At 45.6% G+C, this 24,950-nt stretch overlaps 1 protein-coding gene across 1 annotated transcript in view; it reads right to left on the bottom strand.

The window, feature by feature from the left end:
• Nucleotides 1-388: 388 nt before the first annotated feature.
• dbn1 (drebrin 1) overlaps nt 389-24,950 on the bottom strand; it is a 186,904-nt gene continuing 162,342 nt past the window's right edge. The window contains exons 9-14 of the mRNA XM_041801027.1: nt 18,080-18,136; nt 16,667-16,781; nt 3,938-4,066; nt 3,322-3,776; nt 3,135-3,234; nt 389-1,359 (exon numbers count right to left, since the gene is read on the bottom strand). Of these exons, the coding sequence (XP_041656961.1) occupies nt 1,304-1,359; nt 3,135-3,234; nt 3,322-3,776; nt 3,938-4,066; nt 16,667-16,781; nt 18,080-18,136 (912 nt within the window). The 3' untranslated portion in view covers nt 389-1,303. The remainder of the gene's footprint in view (nt 1,360-3,134; nt 3,235-3,321; nt 3,777-3,937; nt 4,067-16,666; nt 16,782-18,079; nt 18,137-24,950) is intronic.

Below are 24,950 nucleotides of genomic sequence, written 5' to 3'. Positions count from 1 at the left end.
CACATATTTCCTTGTTTCAACTCCATGTTGGTGAAAGCAACAGTGGAGAACAGGAGGGAGCTGATGTTCAAACATGGCGGCGCTGTGAGCACACAGCGGTATGAATACGGGTCACTGGTGAGCCTCATGGTTGCTTCCATGACCTTCTCTCCCCCACCTCTCAAATCCTCGGTCAAACTCTGTTTGGGAAAGATGAAACTAAAACTGATTTTAAATAACGAGGATCTGCCCACGGATGTCCTGTCCTGTAAAAATCTCTTTTTCAGCCTTTGGGGACATTTCTGACAAAGTGATGAAAAGATTTCATTACTCTATTCCTGCGGAGCAGACCCCGAAAGGGGCTTCATGTTAGACCCCCCCCCCCCCCCCAAAAAAACCCCAAACTTCTTAGACTTGGAAAAATATCGATGTATTGGCCTCTAGATTAGATGCAGAAGTGCTCAGCCTGTGTAAATACATGGAGAGGGCTGATGTAATGCTGCAGCTCGTCCACTAGGAGGCAGACGAAGAAAAAAAAGTGCACTGAGAAAATGAAACCGGGTTTACAAGCCATTTAATCTTGAATTCAGTCTTCAAATCATACAAAAGGGAGTGAAAAAGGTGCAGCCATGTCTGAGCCGGTCCAGGAGCTTCATGTTAAAACAGGTCTGATCTGTGGAGCTGTTAGTGAAAGATACACACCAATAAATAAAAGATCCTGCCATGAAGCCAGGGCTAAATACAAGATTAACTGACTTGTGCAGGTGAATATGTCTGGGGTGTTCTTGTTGGAAGGCAGAAAGAAGGAAGGAGGTGAAAAAGAGGTAAGAAAAGAAGCAGAGAGTGTAGGTATACATGGCAGCTGTATTAGTTTTATAGGGTGTTATTAAAGCACTACAGACTAGTGGTGTGTCGGCTGCCGGCCTCACACTGGGCTCCATTGTCTCTAATATGCAGCAGTGCGCTACGTTAATGTGTCATAAATCATTTTACACAAAGAAAAGTCCCCCGCTCCCAGCTAGTACATCTGCATAGCAAAAAAAAAAAAAAAGAAAAAGAAAAACAAATAAATAAAATAACAAAGACACAGAAAAAACCAGAACTGAGCCTTTAAACCATCTTTAACAACTCAAACCCATCTGCGTTTCTCATTGGCTACAGTTTTCCTCTAAAAGATAATACAGAAGTCGTTTTGATGCAAGATTTGTTATTATTAGGACTTTTTTTGTTTGTGTTTTTAATTTTTTTGAAAAAAATCGGTTTCTTCTTGAAGCGCACTTCCTACTTCCTCTTGGTCCGGTGGTCGGGGTTTCTGATTGGCTGGTTAGTCGTCATCGTCGTCAGCCACGGGGTCTGTGTCCCAGCACGTAATGTCAATCTCTGAGCAAACACACAAACACAAACATGGTGGATTATTCTAGAAACGTAAAGAAAGGATGCTGCTGATGATGAATAGACGGCGTTAGCCCTCGTTTCCTCATCGGTACAGAGGCCAGTCCTTCACCCCTAGAGGAGTCTGTGGTTCTGATACGCCTACGAAGCTAGCTCCCTCCACAGCCCCGCCCATGAGGGGGATAAAGGGGAGGGCTTTCTGGGGCCCAGGCAATGGGGGGTTAAGTTAAAACATAATGACCTTATTTTATTATCTTATTTTGAACTCTAATCAAAGCAACAAATAATATTGTAAAATGTGTTTTAGCTACTTTTCAGACAACTTTTAAAATATTAAATAATTGTGACAAGAACACAAATGGGTGAAAAGTGAGGTTAATATTGGCAGCATGAGTGCAAAACTGGGCTTCAAATGTGGTGAACGGGGTCATGATTGGCACAAACGGGTTTAAAGCAGCAAAAAACGTGAGGAAAAGCACATGAAAGGGTATAAAGGGCGGTGAAAGGGGGTCGAAAGATGCCAAATATGGGAAAAAATGCCAAAACAACGGGCAAAAAACTTGTGAAATTGAATTTTAAAAACTGCAAAATCAGGTTAAAAGAGGCAAAAAACGTCAAACAATGGTAGGAAAGTGGCAAATAATAATGGCAAAATTTGATGGAAAAGTGTTACAAGGGGTTAAAAAGTGGCACACTTGAAATGATCTCGACATCAGATCCCAGAAAAAGCTGGACACGCCCCTAAAAGAGGAAACAGGACACATGCTAGCACCAATGCTAATGACCCAACAGTCGTATCTCAGAAATGAACAGTTATCCTCTTCCCTACGTTTCTATCCATCAGAAAGACATGCACCTTCTAACACTGGACACCAGGAGGCGCTGTCAGTATAATTACAAACATTAGCCGCATGCGGAAGCAGGAATGTGGCGTTATGCTGAAGATGCTGTGGGATCCTTGCTAGAAGATACCAGAGAAGAGCCGCACACAGAAGAGTAACAACGACGCTGAAACTTCAGCAGTAAAACTAAAGCAGCGGCGTTCAGTCTGAGTTCAGTGGGCTAGCCTTGCTAAAGAGTCCCCTGCTGCTAGCGGCTGTTTCAGACTGGGATCCAGCTCTTAGACCGGTTCATCCTCCAACGTTGAACCTCGACCCCTCATCACCGCTGTATGAGAGGTGGTAGGGAGACCGTGCTACAGTAGCACAGCCACAGAAAAGATGTTTGGGAGGTGGTAGGGAGACTGTGCTACAGTAGCACAGCCACAGAAATGATGTTTGGGAGGAGGGGCTATAAGGCGATTCCTGAAGACTGTCAATGCTCTGTACTGAAGTGTCCAAGTGCTCTAAGAGTATCACATTTATCAGGATTACACAGGATTAGGGGTTAGGGTTAGAGGTTAGGGGTTAGGGTTAGGGGTTAGGGTTAGAGGTTAGGGGTTAGGGTTAGGGGTTAGGGTTAGAGGTTAGGGGTTAGGGGTTAGGTTAGGGGTTAGGGTTAGAGGTTAGGGGTTAGGGGTTAGGGTTAGAGGTTAGGGGTTAGGGGTTAGGGTTAGAGGTTAGGGGTTAGGGTTAGAGGTTAGGGGTTAGGGGTTAGGGGTTAGGGGTTAGGGTTAGGGGTTAGGGGTTAGGGTCAGTTAAGACTTTCTGGACACCAAAAGCAGATTTTCACCATTAAAGCCTGCTAGGAAAGGACGGACCACAGCAGCACTGCTGCAGGGAAAGCCAGCATGAGTTTCAATGAAGTAGCGGAACATTTCTCACCTGGTGGCTTGTTGTAAAAGACAGGTGCAGGTTTAGCCGAGGACTCCTCTGATTGGCCAAATTCTTCTTCCTGTGATTGGCTAAAGTAGCCCTCACTCGCCTGTGAGAGAGGAGAGAAAGAAAACTGTAAATAAAAGCAAAGAGAGAGCATTTTTCTGAAACCCAGAGCAGAAATAACCTCTCTGACCTGAGTCCCTTCTTTAAGCAGCGTCTCCCCATTGGTCATTAGCAGCTGTCCGTCATCCAAGTCCGTCCCATCCCCGGATGCGTGCTGCAGTGCGTGCTGGTAGCTGAGGGTCATCTGGTCAGAGGCCGTCACGTCCACCAGACTGGTGGGGTCATCCTCCACGCTGGTGCCCGAGCAGAAGGTCCCGTCCATCATCTCGTCGAAGCTGAGGAGGGGCTGAGGCCTGCCGCTGGCAGCAGCGGGGCCAGCCGGGATGTCCCCCATCAGGTCCACCAGATTGGAGGACTGGGAGGTGTTGGTGGGACCGGAGGGGCTGCTGTCCCACAGGTTGACCAGACTGTCGTTACCAGACTCCCACACAGAGAAGTCCCGGGACTGTGGGGCGACACTCTGAACAGGCTTGGAAGGTGTAGACTCCTGGACCGGTGGTTTCTGGCCTTGCTTTGGCACTGAATCTGAGGAGAGGACGTCCGCGAGAGACTTAATGAGAACCAGAAATAAGCTGCCAAACGGAACAACACAAAGAAAGGCAAACCCACAGTGGCGTTTGTCGTGACCACGATTACGCCAACCTGCCTTTTGAAAAACTGTCGTCATCAGTTTTAGAGACTCTTACCCCACTGGCCTCTGCAGTCCTCCTCTCTGCGGAAGTCTTCTTTGATTGGCGTGGTGACTATTTTAGGTATGGGTGACACGGCGGCCATGTTTCGCTCTGTGCTGGCTTCATCGTCATCATCATCACCCCCTGGAAGGACAGGAAGACACAACAACATCGAAGGGGTACAGAACAAACGCCTCCTTCTGGAACAGTCTACATTCAGAACGGAGTAGTGCTGAAGCAACACAGACGCTGTTTTGTTTCTCAGTTAGAGTCTAAAAAAGGGAAGTAGGGACACCGATCTGTTACAGAGTCTACGTTCATCAAAACTGGGCTTTCTTCTTCAAATGTGTCCTCAATCAAAGGATGTTAAAGAGATTTTCAGCTTCTCCACAGTCACGTCTGCCGTTACTTCAGCACAAATGTCCACAAAACACACCAACAAGCAAGCAGACCAACGCTACACCTGGACTGTTTGAAGACCAATATTGGTGCTAAAGAATGAAGGATGATGGGAAGATGCTACTTGACCCCCCCCCCCGGCTTTATTTCAGGAAACACTGGCAGCCTTGAGGCAAGGTCAGAGGTTGGACGGGAGTGTTGGTTCACACTGAAATATCTCAGCAACCTTTTAATGGACTGGCATATTAACTGGTACACCCATTCTTTACCCCAAGACCATTAAATCCACTGCCTTTGGTACTTATCCAACTTCTCCAGGGGGAGAAATAGGATTGGCTCTCTTGGCCCTACCACTTAGTCCTAGTTTGGCGGGTTCAGGTTTAGGGGTAGGGTGTTGTGATTCTTAAAGGAGTGGAGGGGTCGTGTGAAGTGCTAGGGTTCACAGAGATCTTCAAGGGTCACACTCCAAACCAAACTTTTTAGGAAAGCTCTGACCCCTTGCTACCGATGATCTACCAGGAACTTGAAGGGTTGTCCCATTTCATAGGGGACAACGCTTTCATAGGACTGAGTCTTGCCTTGTTTACCAAGAGCTGCTCTTTTTCAGCATAATAAGATAGAGGAAGTAAAGTTAGCAACGGCATGAGGTTTGATGACAACAATATGTGATTGTCTTGGGATGCAAATTGATGCCTGTACCACAAACTGGACATGTCAAAGAAGGACAGGACGTTAGCATACTCCTACCAGAACAGGATTATCACAGGACAGTCCAAATGATCATGAAGCAGCCATCAAACATTATTATGAAATGCAACGCCTCATGGGTGAGTCACATTTGAAATGCTGACACCACTCTGAAGAATACAGCTCATTCTGACAAATATTCAGATGTTTGGATGATTTCATGCTGGCTGAAGTCAGGCGTCCTGTTCAGAGACAAGAACAGGTTTTACCAGAGAATGTGAACACATTAAACCACAATGAGAGGATTCATGGAGCCGGTCTGGACTGGAAACAAGTAACCCACTGAGATGTGTGACCCTGTTAAAATGATGGACCACACAGCCCAGGATGGTCCTGCATGGGTGGGTTCAGCTGTGCAGCTGGTGGTCAAAAAACCTCCAAAGAGCCTTATTGTGATGTTTTGTGTTTGTCTTGATAGTGGAGACGTTGGAGGTTGGACCAAATTTACAGAAAAGTGTTTGAACAAAGTGGTTCTTTGCCCAGCCAGCATCCCTTCTTCTATTATAAGAGCTACAGACATGCAGTCTCATTCACAACCCATCATAAAGCTGGCCCACACACTTTGACCCAGTCACTACAGTAATAATGACCAGTTTCCAAAGCATTTCAGACATGCGAGGACTGTTCATGCTCCACCCTACCTTTGGAGCTATCAGCATTTAAGAAAGTGGCAGTAATAAACCCGAGTACGAAGAGCCATTCACCTGGTCTGACTACAGGTTTGGAAAGAAACACTTTTATTCAAGGTTGATTCTGTTGTTTTTGAACTGCAGTCCATTTCTGTCTTACATGTTTGGATCTAGATTAACCTCAGTCCAGACTGTTTCCTGGATCCAGTGTTCAGGAAAAGTTCTCAGAAGGCGATTCAACGACCGCTCTGTCTGTCACATTCATCAGGGCCAATCAGAGTGACACAAAGGGGGTAGCAGGCATGCACAGCGAAGTAACGTGAGCTCGGCAGGCAGGTACTGTTGTAGTTGACGAATGGAGCTCGTTGGTGGATAAAACTCATGCAGAGGCCAGCTGGGAGAAGTGCAAAAACATCTTCTCCACTAATAAAGGCTTTCAGTGTGGTTCTTTGCTCCTCGTTAAATAAAGAAATATTGTCCAGTTCTAACCAAACTGCTGCTATAGCTATGGCCCAGCTCATTTCTTCACCAGCAGCCATTGTTTAACAGCTAGCAGTACAACCAAACCACGCTGGTAGCTACTGCAAACTCATGCAGAGGCCAGTCAGATCAGCAAACACATCTTTTCTATCAATAAACGCTTTAAGAGCACTTCTTTGCTCTTCTTTTTATAAAGAAATAAAGTCCAGTTCTGATAAAAACATGCCGCTATAGCTGCATAAGAGCTGACTGGTCCGGTCGTTCACAGACCAGGTACAGTCTTGACAGACTGGAGCTTTGCAGCTGGATCTGTCTGATGACCGGCATGGAATCTGGACATTCATCCACATCGTTGGGCTACTGAGGTGAAATCCAGCAGTCCTACAAGAGACTGAACAAGTATTCTTTTTTCAGACAACTTTTAGAGATTTTTGCGTCCTTTAGAAGGGAATGTTTAGAAAATGTCAGATATATGAATACGAATCGAACATAAATATGTAAGAAGAAGGACAACAGTTTAAAACCTAAAGTCTTGGAATATAAAAGGTGTTTTAATCTTAAAATAATTACATGTTGTGCTTTGGAAAGTGGTCTCCAGATGTCTGACACTTGTAGTTCCTGGAATTAAACATTCAAAGTCACAAAGTTCTGATCCCCCTACAGAACTACAACTCTAACAAGTCCACCATGTTCACCAGACAAAGATCTACTCTATCAGAGAGATGGTGACTGGATACCGTTGGACCGATCCACAAACACTCACAGTTAGGATTTAAAGCAGCAGCAGGAAGAAGGAGTGTGTTTCAGTGTGTGTGTGCAGGGCGGTGATGTAGTCCAGGATCAGAGGATCAGGATTCAGGTTCAGGAGAGGAAGAAGATGATAGAAAAAACAGTCAGATCCTGGAGTGAGAATAACACCTAACAATCCCTGAGAAAAGTCACTGTGATTAATGTCCAGCATAAAACCATCAGAGAAGAAGATTTACAAAAATAATGAGACATCAGCAGCCGACTGGACGACATCTACAGGATGAAGACTGGAGGGACGACAAACTCCACATCTCTCACACAAACCCACAGACAGCATCAGGTTTCACAGACATTTGGGGTGTTTCAGGACTTTATTCCATGTTAACGCATGTGAGCAAGGGTTTAAGAGCACAGGCTAAAAGTCATGGTTACTACCGCACCAAAACACTGAATAATTTATACCTCTGGCTCTGACCCGCCTCCTTCAGCCGTACAAAACTGAAGCCAAAACCCTGGCAGCCGTCTCAGACTCTGTTCTTTCTGTTTCCTCTCCCTGTTTTTACTTTTTTACCTTCCAGAGCTGCAGGGACACGTGAATAAAGCTGCCAGTCATGTTACATCTGCTCTTCTGCACATTAGAGAACAATGCCAGAAAAGGAGGACCAAAAAGAGGAGACGTTGAATTTCCTTTCAGAATCCAGAAATATTTGGGTATTTTTTGGGCTGAATGATATCATCTGCATATTAACATAAGTGTACCCTCAGGTATAGATGGTTGTCTAGGGCAGGGGTTCTCCAACGTTCTAGCCCATGACCTGCAGAGACCAGGAACCCCTACTGTACCTGAAGCTGCTTGACTCCGCCTGTCTGCACAGGAGGAGATTTTCTTTACAGCAATAAAAGACAAAAAAGTGTGTTTATATTAAAATCAGCTAAAATTAGTTTGGAATGATGGGTACATCAGGTACCAGCAAAAACCAAAATCCTTCACCCCGGAACGTTGATTTTAAAGTGTGCCCATGTCTCATCTGTCAACATGGAGGAGGCAGGCTCTATGACCTGTTGATGGGAGGAGTCTAATTTCACTTCCTGTTCTCCAGTGACCATTTAAAGGTAAAAACGAGTCTAAGCAGTGATTAGGAAACAGTGGTAGTAATGTAGTTTAATGCTATTGTGTTGTGTTTTCTGCTACAAATGACTAAAAAGCCACAATTTCCACCGTGTTTCTAAAATCTGACAGCAAGGTGTAAAAAATGAGCTCTGTGGCTCAAAGTGGTTAAAAGAGGGCCGGGTTCAGTTTAAAGCCAGTGATTCTCATTGAACATGTACATGTCATCTATGGCCACTAGGTGGGGCTGGTTGTCCACTTTTTATTAATACTTGTTATGGAATAACATCATTTCATACATAGCTCAATGGTTAAAGGATCTGGGCAACTGTTAAAGTTGACATTTTAAGATTATAAATCAGTGAAAACTCCATCTCTCCTGTTTACCACCGGTCACTTTAAACAATGTGTTCAACAGGAAGTTACCTGAATGGCTGCACCTATCAGTGGAGCTGCCTGGGAGTCAGGCAGCTCCACTGATAGGTGGAGGCCAGTGGAGCTGCCTGGGAGTCAGGAGGAGGATCTCCAAAGGTTCTGAAATAATTTGAAGGAACTTTTCTATATGAACTTTAAATACAGCAAAATTTACTCTAATACTAAAAATACAAACCAAGGTGTTGTTGCTAACATTTCTATATAAACATTTAATCATCCGTCGCTTTAAAATACTTCAGGCCTGGGATTAAAAAAAAAAAAATCTAAATACTACAGGATATTCTGTACTGCCAGAAAAAAACTCATAGAAAATAAAGAAAATGATGGCGGTGGACGTGGCGGGGGTTGTCCTTCAGTCTAATGGCTGGTTTTAGTGGGACGTGGGGGGGTTTCCTTCAGTCTAATGGCTGGTTTTAGTGGGACGTGGGGGGGTTTCCTTCAGTCTAATGGCTGGTTTTAGTGGACGTGGGGGTTTCTTCAGTCTAATGGCTGGTTTTAGTGGGACGTGGGGGGGTTTCCTTCAGTCTAAGGGCTGGTTTTAGTGGGACGGGGGGGGGTTGTCCTTCAGTCTAAGGGCTGGTTTTAGTGGGACGTGGGGGTTTCCTTCAGTCTAAGGGGCTGGTTTTAGTGGGACGTGGGGGTTTTCCTTCAGTCTAAGGGCTGGTTTCAGTGGGACGTGGGGGGGTTTCCTTCAGTCTAAGGGGCTGGTTTTAGTGGGACGTGGGGTTTCCTTCAGTCTAAGGGCTGGTTTTAGTGGGACGTGGGGTTTCCTTCAGTCTAATGGCTGGTTTTAGTGGGACGTGGGGGGGGTTCCTTCAGTCTAATGGCTGGTTTTAATGGGACGTGGGGGGGGTTTCATTCAGTCTAAGGGCTGGTTTTAATGGGACGTGGGGGGGGTTGTCCTTCAGTCTAAGGGCTGGTTTTAGTGGGACGTGGGGTTGTCCTTCAGTCTAAGGGCTGGTTTTAGTGGGTGGGGTTTCCTTCAGTCTAAGGGCTGGTTTTAATGGGACGTGGGGGGGTTTTCCTTCAGTCTAAGGGCTGGTTTTAATGGGACGTGGGGGGGTTTCCTTCAGTCTAAGGGCTGGTTTTAATGGGACGTGGGGGGGTTTCCTTCAGTCTAAGGGCTGGTTTTAGTGGGACGTGGGGGGGTTTCCTTCAGTCTAATGGCTGGTTTCAGTGGGACGTGGGGGGGGTTCCTTCAGTCTAAGGGCTGGTTTTAGTGGGACGTGGGGGGGTTTCCTTCAGTCTAATGGCTGGTTTCAGTGGGACGTGGGGTTTCCTTCAGTCTAAGTGCTGGTTTTAGTGGGACGTGGGGGTTTCCTTCAGTCTAAGGGCTGGTTTTAGTGGGACGTGGGGGGGGTTTCCTTCAGTCTAAGGGCTGGTTTTAGTGGGACGTGGGGGTTGTCCTTCAGTCTAAGGGCTGGTTTTAGTGGGACGTGGGGTTGTCCTTCAGTCTAAGGGCTGGTTTTAGTGGGACGTGGGGTTTCCTTCAGTCTAAGGGCTGGTTTTATTGGGACGTGGGGTTTCCTTCAGTCTAAGGGCTGGTTTCAGTGGGACGTGGGGGGGTTTCCTTCAGTCTAAGGGCTGGTTTTATTGGGACGTGGGGGGGTTTACTTCAGTCTAAGGGCTGGTTTTAATGGGACGTGGGGGGGGTTTCCTTCAGTCTAAGGGCTGGTTTTAGTGGGACGTGGGGTTTCCTTCAGTCTAAGGGCTGGTTTTAAGTGGGACGTGGGGTTTCCTTCAGTCTAAGGGCTGGTTTTAATGGGACGTGGGGGGGGTTTCCTTCAGTCTAAGGGCTGGTTTTAATGGGACGTGGGGGGGGTTTCCTTCAGTCTAAGGGCTGGTTTTAATGGGACGTGGGGGGGTTTTCCTTCATGATACGGGCTGGTTTTAATGGGGCGTGGGGTTGTCCTTCAGTCTAAGGGCTGGTTTTAATGGGATGGGGGTTTTCCTTCAGTCTAAGGGCTGGTTTTAGTGGGACGGGGGTTTCCTTCAGTCTAAGGGCTGGTTTTAGTGGGACGTGGCGGGGTTTTCCTTCAGTCTAAGGGCTGGTTTTAGTGGGACGTGGGGGTTTCCAACAGTCTAAGGGCTGGTTTTAATGGGACGTGGCGGGTTTTCCTTCAGTCTAAGGGCTGGTTTTAGTGGACGTGGGGTTTCCTTCAGTCTAAGGGCTGGTTTTAATGGGACGTGGGGTTTTCCTTCAGTCTAAGGGCTGGTTTTAATGGGGCGTGGGGGGGGTGTCCTTCAGTCTAAGGGCTGGTTTTAATGGGACGTGGGGGGGTTTTCCTTCAGTCTAAGGGCTGGTTTTAGTGGGACGTGGGGGGGGTTTCCTTCAGTCTAAGGGCTGGTTTTAGTGCGACATGGGGGGGGTTTCCTTCAGTCTTAGGGCTGGTTTTAGTGGGATGTGGCGGGGTTTCCTTCAGTCTAAGGGCTGGTTTTAGTGGGACGGGGGGGGGTTTTCCTTCAGTCTAAGGGCTGGTTTTAGTGCGACCTGGGGGTTTCCTTCAGTCTTAGGGCTGGTTTTAGTGGGATGTGGCGGGGTTTTCCTTCAGTCTAAGGGCTGGTTTTAGTGGGACGTGGGGGGGTTGTCCTTCAGTCTAAGGGCTGGTTTTAGTGGGACGTGGGGGGGTTGTCCTTCAGTCTAAGGGCTGGTTTTAGTGGGACGTGGCCGGGGTTTTCCTTCAGTCTAACAGCTGGTTTTAGTGGGACGTGGCGGGGGTTTTCCTTCAGTCTAAGGGTTGGTTTTAATGGGACGTGGGGGGGTTTTCCTTCAGTCTAAGGGCTGGTTTTAGTGGGATGTGGCGGGGTTTCCTTCAGTCTAAGGGCTGGTTTTAGTGGGACGTGGGGGGGTTTTCCTTCAGTCTAAGGGCTGGTTTTAGTGGGATGTGGCGGGGTTTCCTTCAGTCTAAGTGGTGGTTATAGTGGGACGTGGGGGGGTTGTCCTTCAGTCTAAGGGCTGGTTTTAGTGGGACGTGGGGGGGGTTTTCCTTCAGTCGAAGGGCTGGTTTTAGTGGGACGTGGGGGGGTTTTCCTTCATTCTAACGGCTGGTTTTAGTGGGATGTGGCGGGGGTTTCCTTCAGTCTAAGGGCTGGTTTTAATGGGACGTGGCGGGGTTTTCCTTCAGTCTAAGGGCTGGTTTTAGTGGGACGTGGGGGGGTTTCCTTCAGTCTAAGGGCTGGTTTTAGTGGGACGTGGGGGGGGTTTCCTTCAGTCTAAGGGCTGGTTTTAGTGGGACGTGGGGGGGTTTCCTTCAGTCTAAGGGCTGGTTTTAGTGGGACGTGGGGGGGTTTCCTTCAGTCTAACGGCTGGTTGTAGGGGGACGGTGCCGGGGTTTTCCTTCAGTCTAAGGGCTGGTTTTAATGGGACGTGGCGGGGTTTTCCTTCAGTCTAAGGGCTGGTTTTAGTGGGACGTGGGGGGGGTTTCCTTCAGTCTAAGGGCTGGTTTTAATGGGACGTGGGGGGGTTTTCCTTCAGTCTAAGGGCTGGTTTTAATGGGACGTGGGGGGGGTTTCCTTCAGTCTAAGGGCTGGTTTTAATGGGACGTGGGGGGGTTTTCCTTCAGTCTAAGGGCGGGATTTAGTGGGACGGGGGGGGGGTTTTCCTTCAGTCTAAGGGCTGGTTTTAGTGGGACGTGGGGGGGTTTTCCTTCAGTCTAAGGGCTGGTTTTAGTGGGATGTGGTGGGGGTTTCCTTCAGTCTAAGGGCTGGTTTTAGTGGGACGGGGGGGGGTTTTCCTTCAGTCTAAGGGCTGGTTTTAGTGGGACGTGGGGGGGTTTTCCTTCAGTCTAAGGGCTGATTTTAGTGGGACGTGGGGGGGTTGTCCTTCAGTCTAAGGGCTGGTTTTAGTGGGACTTGGCCGGGGTTTTCCTTCAGTCTAACAGCTGGTTTTAGTGGGACGTGGGGGGGTTTTCCTTCAGTCTAAGGGCTGGTTTTAGTGGGATGTGGCGGGGGTTTCCTTCAGTCTAAGGGCTGGTTTTAGTGGGACGTGGGGGGGTTGTCCTTCAGTCTAAGGGCTGGTTTTAGTGGGACGTGGCCGGGGTTTTCCTTCAGTCTAAGGGCTGGTTTTAATGGGACGTGGGGGGGTTGTCCTTCAGTCTAAGGGCTGGTTTTAGTGGGACTTGGCCGGGGTTTTCCTTCAGTCTAACAGCTGGTTTTAGTGGGACGTGGGGGGGTTTTCCTTCAGTCTAAGGGCTGGTTTTAGTGGGATGTGGCGGGGGTTTCCTTCAGTCTAAGGGCTGGTTTTAGTGGGACGTGGCGGGGTTTTCCTTCAGTCTAAGGGCTGGTTTTAGTGGGACGTGGGGGGGTTTTCCTTCAGTCTAAGGGCTGGTTTTAATGGGACATGGGGGGGGTTTTCCTTCAGTCTAACAGCTGGTTTTAGTGGGACGTGGGGGGGTTTTCCTTCATTCTAACGGCTTGTTTTAGTGGGACGTGGGGGGGTTGTCCTTCAGTCTAAGGGCTGGTTTTAGTGGGACGTGGCGGGGTTTTCCTTCATTCTAACGGCTGGTTTTAGTGGGACGTGGGGGGGTTGTCCTTCAGTCTAAGGGCTGGTTTTAGTGGGACGTGGCCAGGTTGTCCTTCAGTCTAACAGCTGGTTTTAGCGGCGGGTAATTTTAGGGTTGGTGTTCAGATGTGTAGGGCGTGGAGAATTGGTTTTTGAAAATGGTTTTCTGATGCTCACATGATGAAACTGCATGTGGACAGATGAATCCTTGTCTGAAATGTTGTCAGAGAGCTGTTTGACTTCCTGTTTGAAGCTTTCTGATTGTGGGGAATTGATACAGTTTGGTAGCGTCCGGCGCTAAAAATAGACCTGCAGAGTGGTGCTTCAGGAAGGCGCCCGTGTTGGACATGAGTGCGGGCGGCAGAACTGCTCTGACTGACTAGAGAGGGAGCAATTTGCTCCGCAGAACAATTCGCTGCCAGACCACAGGGCGGTAGCTTCCCTTTGGTTGGACCAAAACTGTGATGTTGTACATGGAAATTGCGGGTAAAATTCACCAACGGTTGGTGAAAAACTAAGTTAAATTTAAACCAGTAGAAGAAGAAAGGGTTCAGGATGGTTAGCCATCTTTTCCAGGTAACACCGGGGTGTCTGTCCACATGCAGTTTGGTCGTCTCATTCTTTTATCAGGTTTTTGTGAGAGGGTTTGTGTTTGGGGAGATGATCGACCAAGCTGCTGGTGTCCATCCGTCTTCTTCTTCTGCTGTTTATCCGTTCCGTGCTGTACCTACCGGCTGCAGCGGCGGGCTGCGTCCGTGCGTGTGGCTGGGTGCGGAGGGGTGACGTGCCCCGGAACGGGGGAGTCTGACTGGGGCTGCTGGGACTGTGCTGCTGCTGCTTCAAGAACGGGCTGTCCAAACGGCCTGGCGGTAAGGGGAGGGGGTACGATACACAACCACGCACAGACATTCAAACACACAAACACAAAACGTGCAGCATGAGACGAGGCGAACCACCAGGACGGAGAGACACGAGGAAGATGGACGAGACGAGACGGACAAAAAAGCAAGAAAAGGAGGGAGGGTGGAGTCAGAGACATGAGAGGGTCAGCCCCAGAAGAAGAAGTCCCACAGAAACCCATGAAGAAGAACCGGACAGATGGAGAGGAGATTAGATTGGAAATCAGAATAAAACGAATAATAAAGGATGATGGGAAATTAGAGGGGGAGGGTGAATCAATAAAGAAGGAATGAGGATGGTGAAAATGTGGGGTCAGAGAGGTCAAAGAAAGCCCCCAGGAGAAAAAAAGAGAGAGACAAAGAAAGAAAAGGAGGTTAGTGGCTTTAAAACACAGATAGACAGCACGCAGCTAAGCAGACAGGAAACGCTCAGAGAGTTTCCTGTTTCTCATCCTCTGCTGTGAAACATTCGTCCCGGTATCTGTCCAGAACCAAAGACCTGAACGGCAGCGCCCACGCTTGAAGAACCACCATAGAGTCTAAGTAGATGTAAAATTAACGTTTTTGTTTGACATTCATGTAGAAGACTAGAGGGACTTTATATCATATCTGTTCAATTCAAGTTTTATTTGAGTACGTATTTCTTTCTTTTTAAATTTTAAGAGTTATTCTATCAGGAAACACTTTACAGACAGCAGAGTAAAGTCCTATCCATCCCCTTTACCTGTCAGTAACACACCTGTTGGTTTAAACATGGCTGAGACCAATGCTGCAAACATTCAGATTCAGTCACAGTCAGCATTTACGCAGCAAGAAGAGGACACGCTGGTCCAGAGCTGTCCTGGATCAGGATTTTCTTTCAAAAACCTTTTTAAAACTCTCTGAAAAAGAAAAAAGAAGCTTCTTCTGGGAGCAAGGAAACCTGAGGACATGTTGATCAGAACAACGCTGAACTTCACAAGTAAGGATCCATGAACATAGACCCAGAGCTCCTCAGAGCTCCTCTAAGACCGGTGGTGCAACAACAGCTGGTTTTTCATCTCAACAGATGGTTTCACAGAATTTCAAAACCACAAGTTTAAACATCTAAATAATCATAATAATAATAATAATAATAAAATTAGTTTAGCCTATGAGCTCCAGAAAGCCTTGTATGCTTCTTCTCTCTTAGTTTCCTCCTATAAAAGGTGTTATAATGCATCGTTATAGTTGCATAAAGAGCCTGTGAGGTGAAAATAAATCTGTATTCAGGTTTGTTGTATGACAGCTCACTGTGGTAACATTTCAGTCACATAAAACATCTCTGAGTTTATAAAATTTCACTTCAAAATCATGAAAACTGAAGCAGTAGAATCTGCTCCAGGATGGTGGGGGTGTGTCTGTTAATGAGCTGAAGCCACGCCCACTCAGGAGAAAAACGATCAGATTTAAAAGATGTTACAATCTGATTGGAGGAAAGCAGCCACGCCTCTTCACCTTTTGTTGACCTTACAAGAAGAGCCAAAGTCTGTTTTCTGTCTCCAGTCTCTGCTCTGATGCCTCCAGTGATCCATAGACCACTGAGGCTGAGAGGCGTGGAAAATTTACCTCACAGTGAAGAAAAGCAGCACTGACTGTTAACTTTCATACAGGCAGAGACATCAGCTTACAGATGAACTGCTCTGTGGTTTTAGATTGGAGTGTGAGAGGGGCGGGGTCATTCCCCATTATAGGCTGATGACATCATGAGTTCACATATTAGCCCCGCCCATATAAAACCCCACCAGGAAAGAGGTGAAAAACTTTCTAACAATCGAAATCCAGAATTCAGTCACATGTAGATCTCAGAGTTTCCAACACTATTCCAACATATCTAAATTAGAGTGTTCAGACTCATTCAGGACTTTACAGGGTCTCTATAGAGGAGGATGGACTGGCTCAGTGTTCAGACTCATTCAGGACTTTACAGGGTCTCTATAGAGGAGGATGGACTGGCTCAGTACTCAGACTCATTCAGGACTTTACAGGGTCTCTATAGAGGAGGATGGACTGGCTCAGTGCTCAGACTCATTCAGGACTTTACAGGGTCTCTATAGAGGAGGATGGACTGGCTCAGTACTCAGACTCATTCAGGACTTTACAGGGTCTCTATAGAGGAGGATGGACTGGCTCAGTGCTCAGACTCATTCAGGACTTTACAGGGTCTCTATAGAGGAGGATGGACTGGCTCAGTACTCAGACTCATTCAGGACTTTACAGGGTCTCTATAGAGGAGGATGGACTGGCTCAGTACTCAGACTCATTCAGGACTTTACAGGGTCTCTATAGAGGAGGATGGACTGGCTCAGTACTCAGACTCATTCAGGACTTTACAGGGTCTCTATAGAGGAGGATGGACTGGCTCAGTACTCAGACTCATTCAGGACTTTACAGGGTCTCTATAGAGGAGGATGGACTGGCTCAGTGCTCAGACTCATTCAGGACTTTACAGGGTCTCTATAGAGGAGGATGGACTGGCTCAGTGCTCAGACTCATTCAGGACTTTACAGGGTCTCTATAGAGGAGGATGGACTGGCTCAGTACTCAGACTCATTCAGGACTTTACAGGGTCTCTATAGAGGAGGATGGACTGGCTCAGTACTCAGACTCATTCAGGACTTTACAGGGTCTCTATAGAGGAGGATGGACTGGCTCAGTACTCAGACTCATTCAGGACTTTACAGGGTCTCTATAGAGGAGGATGGACTGGCTCAGTACTCAGACTCATTCAGGACTTTACAGGGTCTCTATAGAGGAGGATGGACTGGCTGAATTTACCGGTCCTGTGGATGGAGACGGGTGAAGTGTCGCAGCTGATGGTCATGGCTCTCTCTTTCTGCTTGAAAAACTCTCGAGGGTTTCCTGACCGCTGAGCGATGATCGCCTTGGCTTCCTGGAAACACAAAAAATCAAAGAACAGATAAATGCAGACCTACAGCCAGAGGGCAGGGTTAGGGTTACGATCCATTATTCAGAAAGGCTTTCACTAGTTTAACCTGCTCATAGTTTCATATCTGTGAGGAGGGATAATCCTGACAGGCAGATCTTTATCCTTTAAATCAGGGAGCAGTTATGTTCTGTGTTTGAGAAGTCTTTTCCTAAACTGCTCCTGAGGGTGGACGTTAAGTCAGACTGAAACATTAAAAATGCTTCAGACTACACGTCCCAAACACATTTATGACCCTATCCAGCAGACAAAAGGTTTCTGGACCCCTTATCTCCAGTGAAGGCCAGACCAAGACGTTCTGGACAATGCTACGCTTCCAACAGTCTGGAGAAGACCCTCTTCTGTTCCAGCAGGACTGTGGCCCAGGGACCAGAGGAGGACTAGAAAGACTAGAGCCCAGACCTCAACCCCATCCAGCACCTTTGGGATGAACTGGAACAGAAATTGTGGTCCAGCTCTTCTGGTCCAACATCAGAGCCTGACCTCAGAAATGCTCTACAGGATGAATGGACTCACATTCCCACAGAAACACCAGAATGTAGAGAAAGCCTTCAGAGAAGAGAGGAGGCTGTTAGAGCTGGAACAGGAGGATAACTCCATACCGGGGCAGAGCCAGACATGTTTAAAATCCAGAGCCCAAACCAAAGATGGCCGAGGGGTGGGCACTTCCCTACAATTTTGTTGCTTATCAGACAGTTTCATGCACTTTTTGTGTTCTTTGAAATGAAAATTTAAATTCAAAATGCCAACAAATCTACACATCATTTAGGCCAAACAATGTTGTTCAACTTAAAAAAATACTTAACTGATAACATCATTTTTTTTCCTAACCTAACTGAGCTACAACATTCTGGTGTCCAATCATTTTCACTTCTCCTAAAAATGTCTTAAGTTTTTATTTTAGCAACATTACAACGGTAGGGTAGGAACTTAGAGAAAAGCTTTACAGCTGAAGCTCTGCATTTTCAAACAACACACACAAAAGGCAACAACTGTTTTTAGTTAATTTCTCATTGCATTTATCTAACATAATACTCATAAACAACGTACTTACAACCGACATGAAAGATTCAGGGCTGAAGCCCCATACCCCCCCCCCCCCCATTGCTCCATACTAAGGAACATGGATCTGAGTATGACACCATCTCATATTTTCTGGTTCATTTCAGTCACCTCTTAAATTCATTCCCTGACTTTTCCTCTTCTGTTAAGAGTTTTTATTATCATCACTCAGGCAGACCCACCTCCACCTCAGACTCTTTCTTATCCAGGTTCAGGTCCTCGATGCTCGGCTCTGCTGCCTGTTGAGAAAAACAAACGTTAAAGAAATAAATTTGATGGTTTCAAAGCAGCAATCTAAGGAATCAGAGGTAAACAGGAGAGGAAAAAGTCATGTAGGTAGAAAATGAATGAGAGTTAGTGAACACAAGCTGCAGGGTGCAATCTTCAATCCCACCAGCAGGTGGCGACAGAGACTGAGTTTGTTACCTAGGGTTAGGTAACCCTAGGTAATCCTAACCTTAGGGTAAACCTAACCCTGGCTTAGAGGGAAAACTAATGTAAACAATGTTCATCAATCTGGGTCTTCTGGATCTCCCAGGTCCTCAGATTATGACTGTAGTCCAGAAAAGTAGACTTCAAGTGTTCAGGATCTCCCAGGTCCTCAGATTATGACTGTAGTCCAGAAAAGTAGACTTCAAGTGTTCAGGACCTCCCAGGTCCTCAGCTTATAACTGTATGTAGTTTGTTATGTTGCAAACAAACAAACAAACAAACCTATCCAATCACATAACCTCCTTGGTGGATGTAAAAAGCCAAAACTGACATAATTTTACACAAAACTCAAATATTGTTGTCACCCTCAACTTAATATTTGGTTTCACACCCTTGGAAAAAAATAAGTGACACCACTGTCTTCCTCTAACCATCAACAAGCTTCTTCCACCTCTCAGCTGGAATTTTGGACCACTCTTCTTCTCCAAACTGCTCCAGGTCTCTCAGATTTGAAGGGTGCCTCTTCAACAGCAGTTCTGAGATCTCTCCATAGGTGTTCAATGGGATTTAGATCTGGACTCATTGCTGGCCACTTCAGAACTCTCCAGCTTTGTCTCCAACCATTTCTTGGTGCTTTCTGAGGTTTGTTTGGGGTCGTTGTCCTGCTGGAACACCCATGACCTCTGACCCAGACCCAGCTTTCTGACACTAGGCCCTACATTGCGGCCCAAAATCTTTTGATAGTCTCCGGATTTCATGATTCCTTGCACACAGTCAAGGCACCCAGTGCCAGAGGCAGCAAAACAACCCCCAAACATCCTTGAAGCTCCTCCATGTTTGACTGTAGGTACTGTGTTCTTTTCTTTGTAGGCCTCACACACAGGTACGCTGCTCGGCTGCGCACTGCATGGCGGCATGCTCCGTCTGTTTTTGTTCGTTTTGTGTGTTTTTTGTCATGTTAATTGCCGTTTAGCCGCCGGCCTACACACCATGCATCATCATAAGGGGTTGCACCACAAGATGAAAGAATCATATCATCAATAATGCCTCTGATTTTGTGGATTATTGGCCTCTTTGGTTTCTGGACGTCACTGCTGCCGCGAACTCATCTGAGAGACGAGATGGGCAAGCGTGGAGAGTTTGCCCTCATACAAACTTGCTCCTACAGTCGAGAGACTTTACTGGAGTTACGAGAGCGGACTTTATACAACCCTTCACCCACCGGTCCATCATCGCTATTTGATGCCATCCCTCAGGAATTGATTAGATCAACGCGAACTGGGAAAAGGAAACGCGGAAGGAGAGGGGGAGTGAAGAACCGACTTCGGCGGAGACATAATCGCCCACCGCTCCCCTCAATTATCCTCACAAATCTGCGCTCTTTGAGCAACAAAGTGGACACCATACGAGCTTACAGCAGGTACTGTAACGAATTCCGCGAAGCTTCCTTGCTTTGCTTTACGGAAAGCTGGTTGCAGCGAACGATGCCCGACTCGATGTACGAAATACCTGGATTCACCCTAATACGAGCTGACAGGGATGCAGACTCCGGCAAAACAAAAGGAGGAGGCATCTGCGTCTATATTAACGATCTTTGGTGCAGACTGCACTCGGTGAAATACACGATATGTGACCCAAAATGAGATTCTGGGAATGACTTTAAGACCTTTTTACTTACCCAGAGAGTTTGGATGTATTTTACTCTTTGTGGTTTATGCCCCTCCAAATGGAAAGGCCTCAAAAGCTGCCAACACCATAGCTGACTGTGTTCATGAACTGCAACTGAAACACCCTGATGCACCAACTATAATAGTTGGGGACATGAACAAGTGTCACCTGGAGCCGGTTTTGCCTGGATTTGAACAGTTTGTTAAAAATCACACTAGGAAAAATAACATTCTGGATAAATGTTTTGTAAATATCAAGAATGCTTATGTCTCAAAGTGCAGACCTCCAATCTTGAACTCTGACCACAATGTTGTTCACATGATTCCTACATACAAGAGTAAACTCAAGAGAAGTAAACCAGTGAAAAAAGTGATAAGAAAATGGACCAACGAAAGTAAGGATCAGCTCAGAGCATATTTTGATTGGACCAATTGGGACACTTCTTATGAGGGCTCCCTTGACGAAAGAAGCACAGTAATCAACGATTACATTAATTTTTGTGTGCAGCTAGTGGTCCCCACTAAAGAAATTAAAATCTATCCAAATAACAAATCTTATGTGACAAAGGACATTAAAGAGACCATAAACATGAGAAATTTGGCCTTCAAAAAGAATGATAGAGGGATGCTTAAACAGACAGAAAGGGAGATAAAAATAAAATTGAGAGATGGAAAAAAAAAACACAGACAGGACCTAGAGAACGCTTTCAAAAGTAAGAACTCTAGGAAAGTATGGGACACAATGAAGTCTATGACAGGATGACTTCCCCCTGTAAACCTGTTGTAACAGAAAATGAGCATTCATTTGCTAATGATTTAAACATGTTCTTTTCTAGATATGAATCATCTGACAGTGTCCGGAAATGTGACAGGATTCTAGCTAACATTCAAACAGTACCATCAGACAGGATCAAGATCACTGTTGATGAGGTTAGAAAAACATTTCAAGCAACAAATCCCAAAAAAGCTGAAGGGCCCGATAAGTGTAGCCCACTTATTCTAAAGAACTTCGCCACAGAGCTGGCCCCAGCCTGGCAACCAGTGTTTCAGTTATCTGTTGATACATGTACAGTTCCCATAGCATGGAAAACTTCACACATCAAACCATTACCCAAAGTCCAGCGTGCCAAAGAAGACAAAGATTTCAGACCCATAGCATTAACCTCAGTAATCATGAAGGCTCTTGAGAGAATCTTGTTACACTATTTACAAAAATCTATAAATGACAAACTGGACCCACTCCAGTTTGCGTATAAAACAGGTTGTGGCACAGACGATGCTGTCGCTGCGCTTACCCACATTATCACCAAACACCTGGATAAACCCAATAACTATGCAAGAGTTCTCTTTCTAGATTTTTCATCTACCTTCAGTACAATTCAACCAGACATTTTAATCTCTAAACTACTCCATCAGGGAGTTAACCCATATTTGATTCACTGGTATGCATCTTTCTTCATCAACAGAGTCCAGTTGGTCATGGTAAATAAAACCCTCTCCTCTGCTATCACAACCAATGTCGGAGCCCCCCAGGGCTGTGTGAGTTCAGCTCTTCTCTTCACGTTATACACAGACGATTGCCGTTCATTCTCAAATAATCAATTTGTAATCAAGTATTCAGACGACACTGTCCTGCTAACACTGCTGAATAACTCAGACAACCCAGGCTTGCATCAACAGGGTGTCGACAAGGTTGTGACATGGAGCAAAAACAACGCTCTGGAAATAAACACCAAAAAAACAGAGGAAGTAGTTTTCAGCTCAAAACCCATACCTGTAGCTCCCATTGTCATTAATAATGTCTGCATAAAACAGGTGGAATCATTTAAATATTTGGGCGTCATGATCGACTCAACATTATCATGGAAACATCACATTGACTTCATCTGTAAAAAAGACTAAACAAAGAATATATTTCCTCCGTCGCCTCAGATCATTCGGGGCCACACAGCAGGTGCTTCTTCTGTTCTTTAACTCTGTTGTCCTTAGTGTGCTGCAGTACTGTAATGCCGTATGGTATAGCTGCCTCACAGTCACTGCAAAATCTGGACTAAGACACTTGATTAAAATGTGTTCAAAGATTGTGGGCCAACCTCTGGACGCACTGTTTGAAGCTGCCTATCACAATAACACCATGCGATTGGCTAAGAACATCATCTCCGACCCCAGCCATGTTCTAACCAAAGAATATGTACTGTTACCATCAGGGCGTCGGTACTCTGTGCCACGCTTTAATAGGGTCAGGTTCAAACAGTCCTTCATACATCAGTCCATCCTAAAGCTAAATGAGGAGCTTAATCCACAAAATCACACAAAATCAATGAGGTTGTAATTGGGTCGACGGTTTTTTGTTAATTGTCCTCGTTGAATGTTATATGTATGTCTATGTATATCGTCCCTTGAATTGTGTATGACGGAGCTGCTGTACTAATGCAAAACAAATTTCAGATCTTGCATCTGACAATAAAGTATTATCAATCAATCAATCAATCATTCTGTTTTCTGTAAACAGTAGAATGACGTGTTTTTCCAAAAAGCTCTACCTTAGTCTCATCTGTCCACTAAATGTTCTCCCAGAAGGATTGAGGCTTACTCAGGGACATTTTTGCAAACTCCAGTCTGGCTTTTTTATGTCTCTTTGTCAGCAGTGGGGTTCTCCTGGGTCTCCTGCCATAGCGCTTCATCTCATTCAGATGACCACGTATGGTCCCAGCTGACACTTTTGCACCCTGAGTCTGCAGGACAGCCTGAATCTGTGTGGATGACTGAGGATGTTTATCCACCATTCCAACTATCCTGCGTTGCATTCTTTTGTCAGTTTTTCTCTTCTGTCCACATCCAGGGAGATTAGCCACAGCTCCATGGTTATAAACTTCTTGATTATATTACACACTGTGGACAAAGGAATCTCAGGATCTCTGGAGATGGTCTTTAACCTTGAGATTGTTCATATTTTACACTATTTTGCTTCTTAAGTCCTCAGACAGTTCTGGGCTCTTCTTTCTCTTCTCCATGCTTGGTGTGACACACACAGACACACAACACAAAGGTTGAGTCAACTTTTAGACATTCTAACTGGCTTCAGGTGTGATTTCTAGTTGCAGCACCTGTTACTGCCACAGGTGAGTTTAAATGAGCATCACATGATGGAAATGAAATGATTTACCCACAGTTTTAAAAGGGGGACGATCATTTTGTCTGGCCCATTTTTTTGAGTTTTGTGTAAAATTATGTCAATTTGGTCTTTTTTTCTTCTGCTTTTTGTTTTTGTGTTGTTCCAATGCACATGAAGGAAATAAACATGTGTGTACCAAAAACATTTGTAATTTCAACAATTTCAGGGAGAAATGGTGAATTTTCTGGAAAATTCCAGGGGTGCCAATACTTTGGTCCATGCAGTCAGTTACTGACTGAGGACCTTTAGATCCCTTTAACAGCATTTCATTACACTGACTTTAGTTTATCCTCTGTTTTCTGTTGTATTCTCATCTGCACACATGCACTTGACTAAACTCTGTGTTTACACGTCCTGTTTGTTGTTTGTGATGCCTCACAGAAGGAGGAGATTCCTCCCTCAGCAGTGAGGTGTTTGCAGACATTTCTATGAACAGAAGCATCACAGCAGCACTGAGTTTCTGACTAAACTAAATCCAACAAAAGAATCAAGACATCACTCTCAGTTTCCTACAGACAGAGGAATCAACACCTTCATAATAAACACTTGAATAAACCACATTTTGTTGGTATTTCCTGTAAAAAGGATGGAAAAGTCAGGAGGGGGCATCACTATAAGCTGCTGTTCTCTCTCATAGTCAGAACGAGGCTGGAGACTGTTAGTATGACCAGAGTTGAAGATGTCTGAAGGTGATCACAGCTGCAGGCAGCTAAATGTTCTGATCATGGTTTTATATCTGCTGGTGAAATATCACCATCACTACCTCCAAACCCCACTGGCTCTCATTCGTCACAGTCTCACATCGACACAAAAACCCAGAAGCGTAGAGAACTATGATGTTAGACAGGAAGTGATGCGGAGTCACAGAAACAGATAAGGCTAAATAAAACACTTTAAGACAAATGAACAATCCAGATACAAAGGAGCAGGTCCAGAATTTCAAGTTTTGTTAGTGTTGTGTCACAGTTTAGACTCATGCTCTATTCGCACGGGAGTAGGATTACCTAGGGACCTCTGGTCATTTCTAATAATCATCCAGGATGTCTGTGTTTTAATCCCCTATGAATCGACCATGTCTGTAATATGTAGAGAAAAATATAAGGGAAAATTACCAACCAGATTTCAGCACAGAGGTCCACAGGTAATACTAATCCTGTGCGAATCAGTATCTCTGTAATTTAGGGTGGTAATTATGTTTTTTTATGCTCATTTCTCTGCATAAAATAAATGATAGAGGCATTGTAGGAGATTGTTCACAGAGTTTTGAAACAGGTTAAAAAAGTGCTTCTCTCTCAGTTAATTTCGGCTTCTGTGTAAAAATGGCTTTATTTTAGAACTCTGTTGTCCAAATGTGGCGGCGCCCACCGCTGCTGTCTTTTGATGCACAGCGCTCCTGCTTCCTCCAGTTTCTCTTTACCACTGCCCAGTCCTTTATTAGGATTATTTAGCATTTTAGCATTAGCATTTTACATTTCATGCATAACACAATTGATGATTTGAAATGTGTCACTCAACACTCAGAGGTTAGGCTGCAGCAGCTGATCTGTGCCAGGAGGGCTTTTGTGGATGCATAGAATAACATCATCTGCATAAAAACAGTTATGAATGACAGGAGAGGTTCATGTTTAACATCAGACGTCTCCCTTTCTCATGCATTAACGGGAGCAATGCTCGACCTTCTCTCTCTTCCTCTGTCTGATCAGCTGCAGATACGCACAGGTACCATGCTAGAAATCTTGTTCTTCTGGCTCAGATTAATTTCTTTGGCATTGATAAACA

This window comes from Cheilinus undulatus, linkage group 12 (genome assembly GCF_018320785.1).
Source record: "Cheilinus undulatus linkage group 12, ASM1832078v1, whole genome shotgun sequence".
Classification (NCBI taxonomy): domain Eukaryota; kingdom Metazoa; phylum Chordata; class Actinopteri; order Labriformes; family Labridae; genus Cheilinus; species Cheilinus undulatus.
The sequence above is the reverse complement of the archived record's forward strand: the minus strand, read 5'-3'. Positions and strand labels throughout refer to the sequence as shown.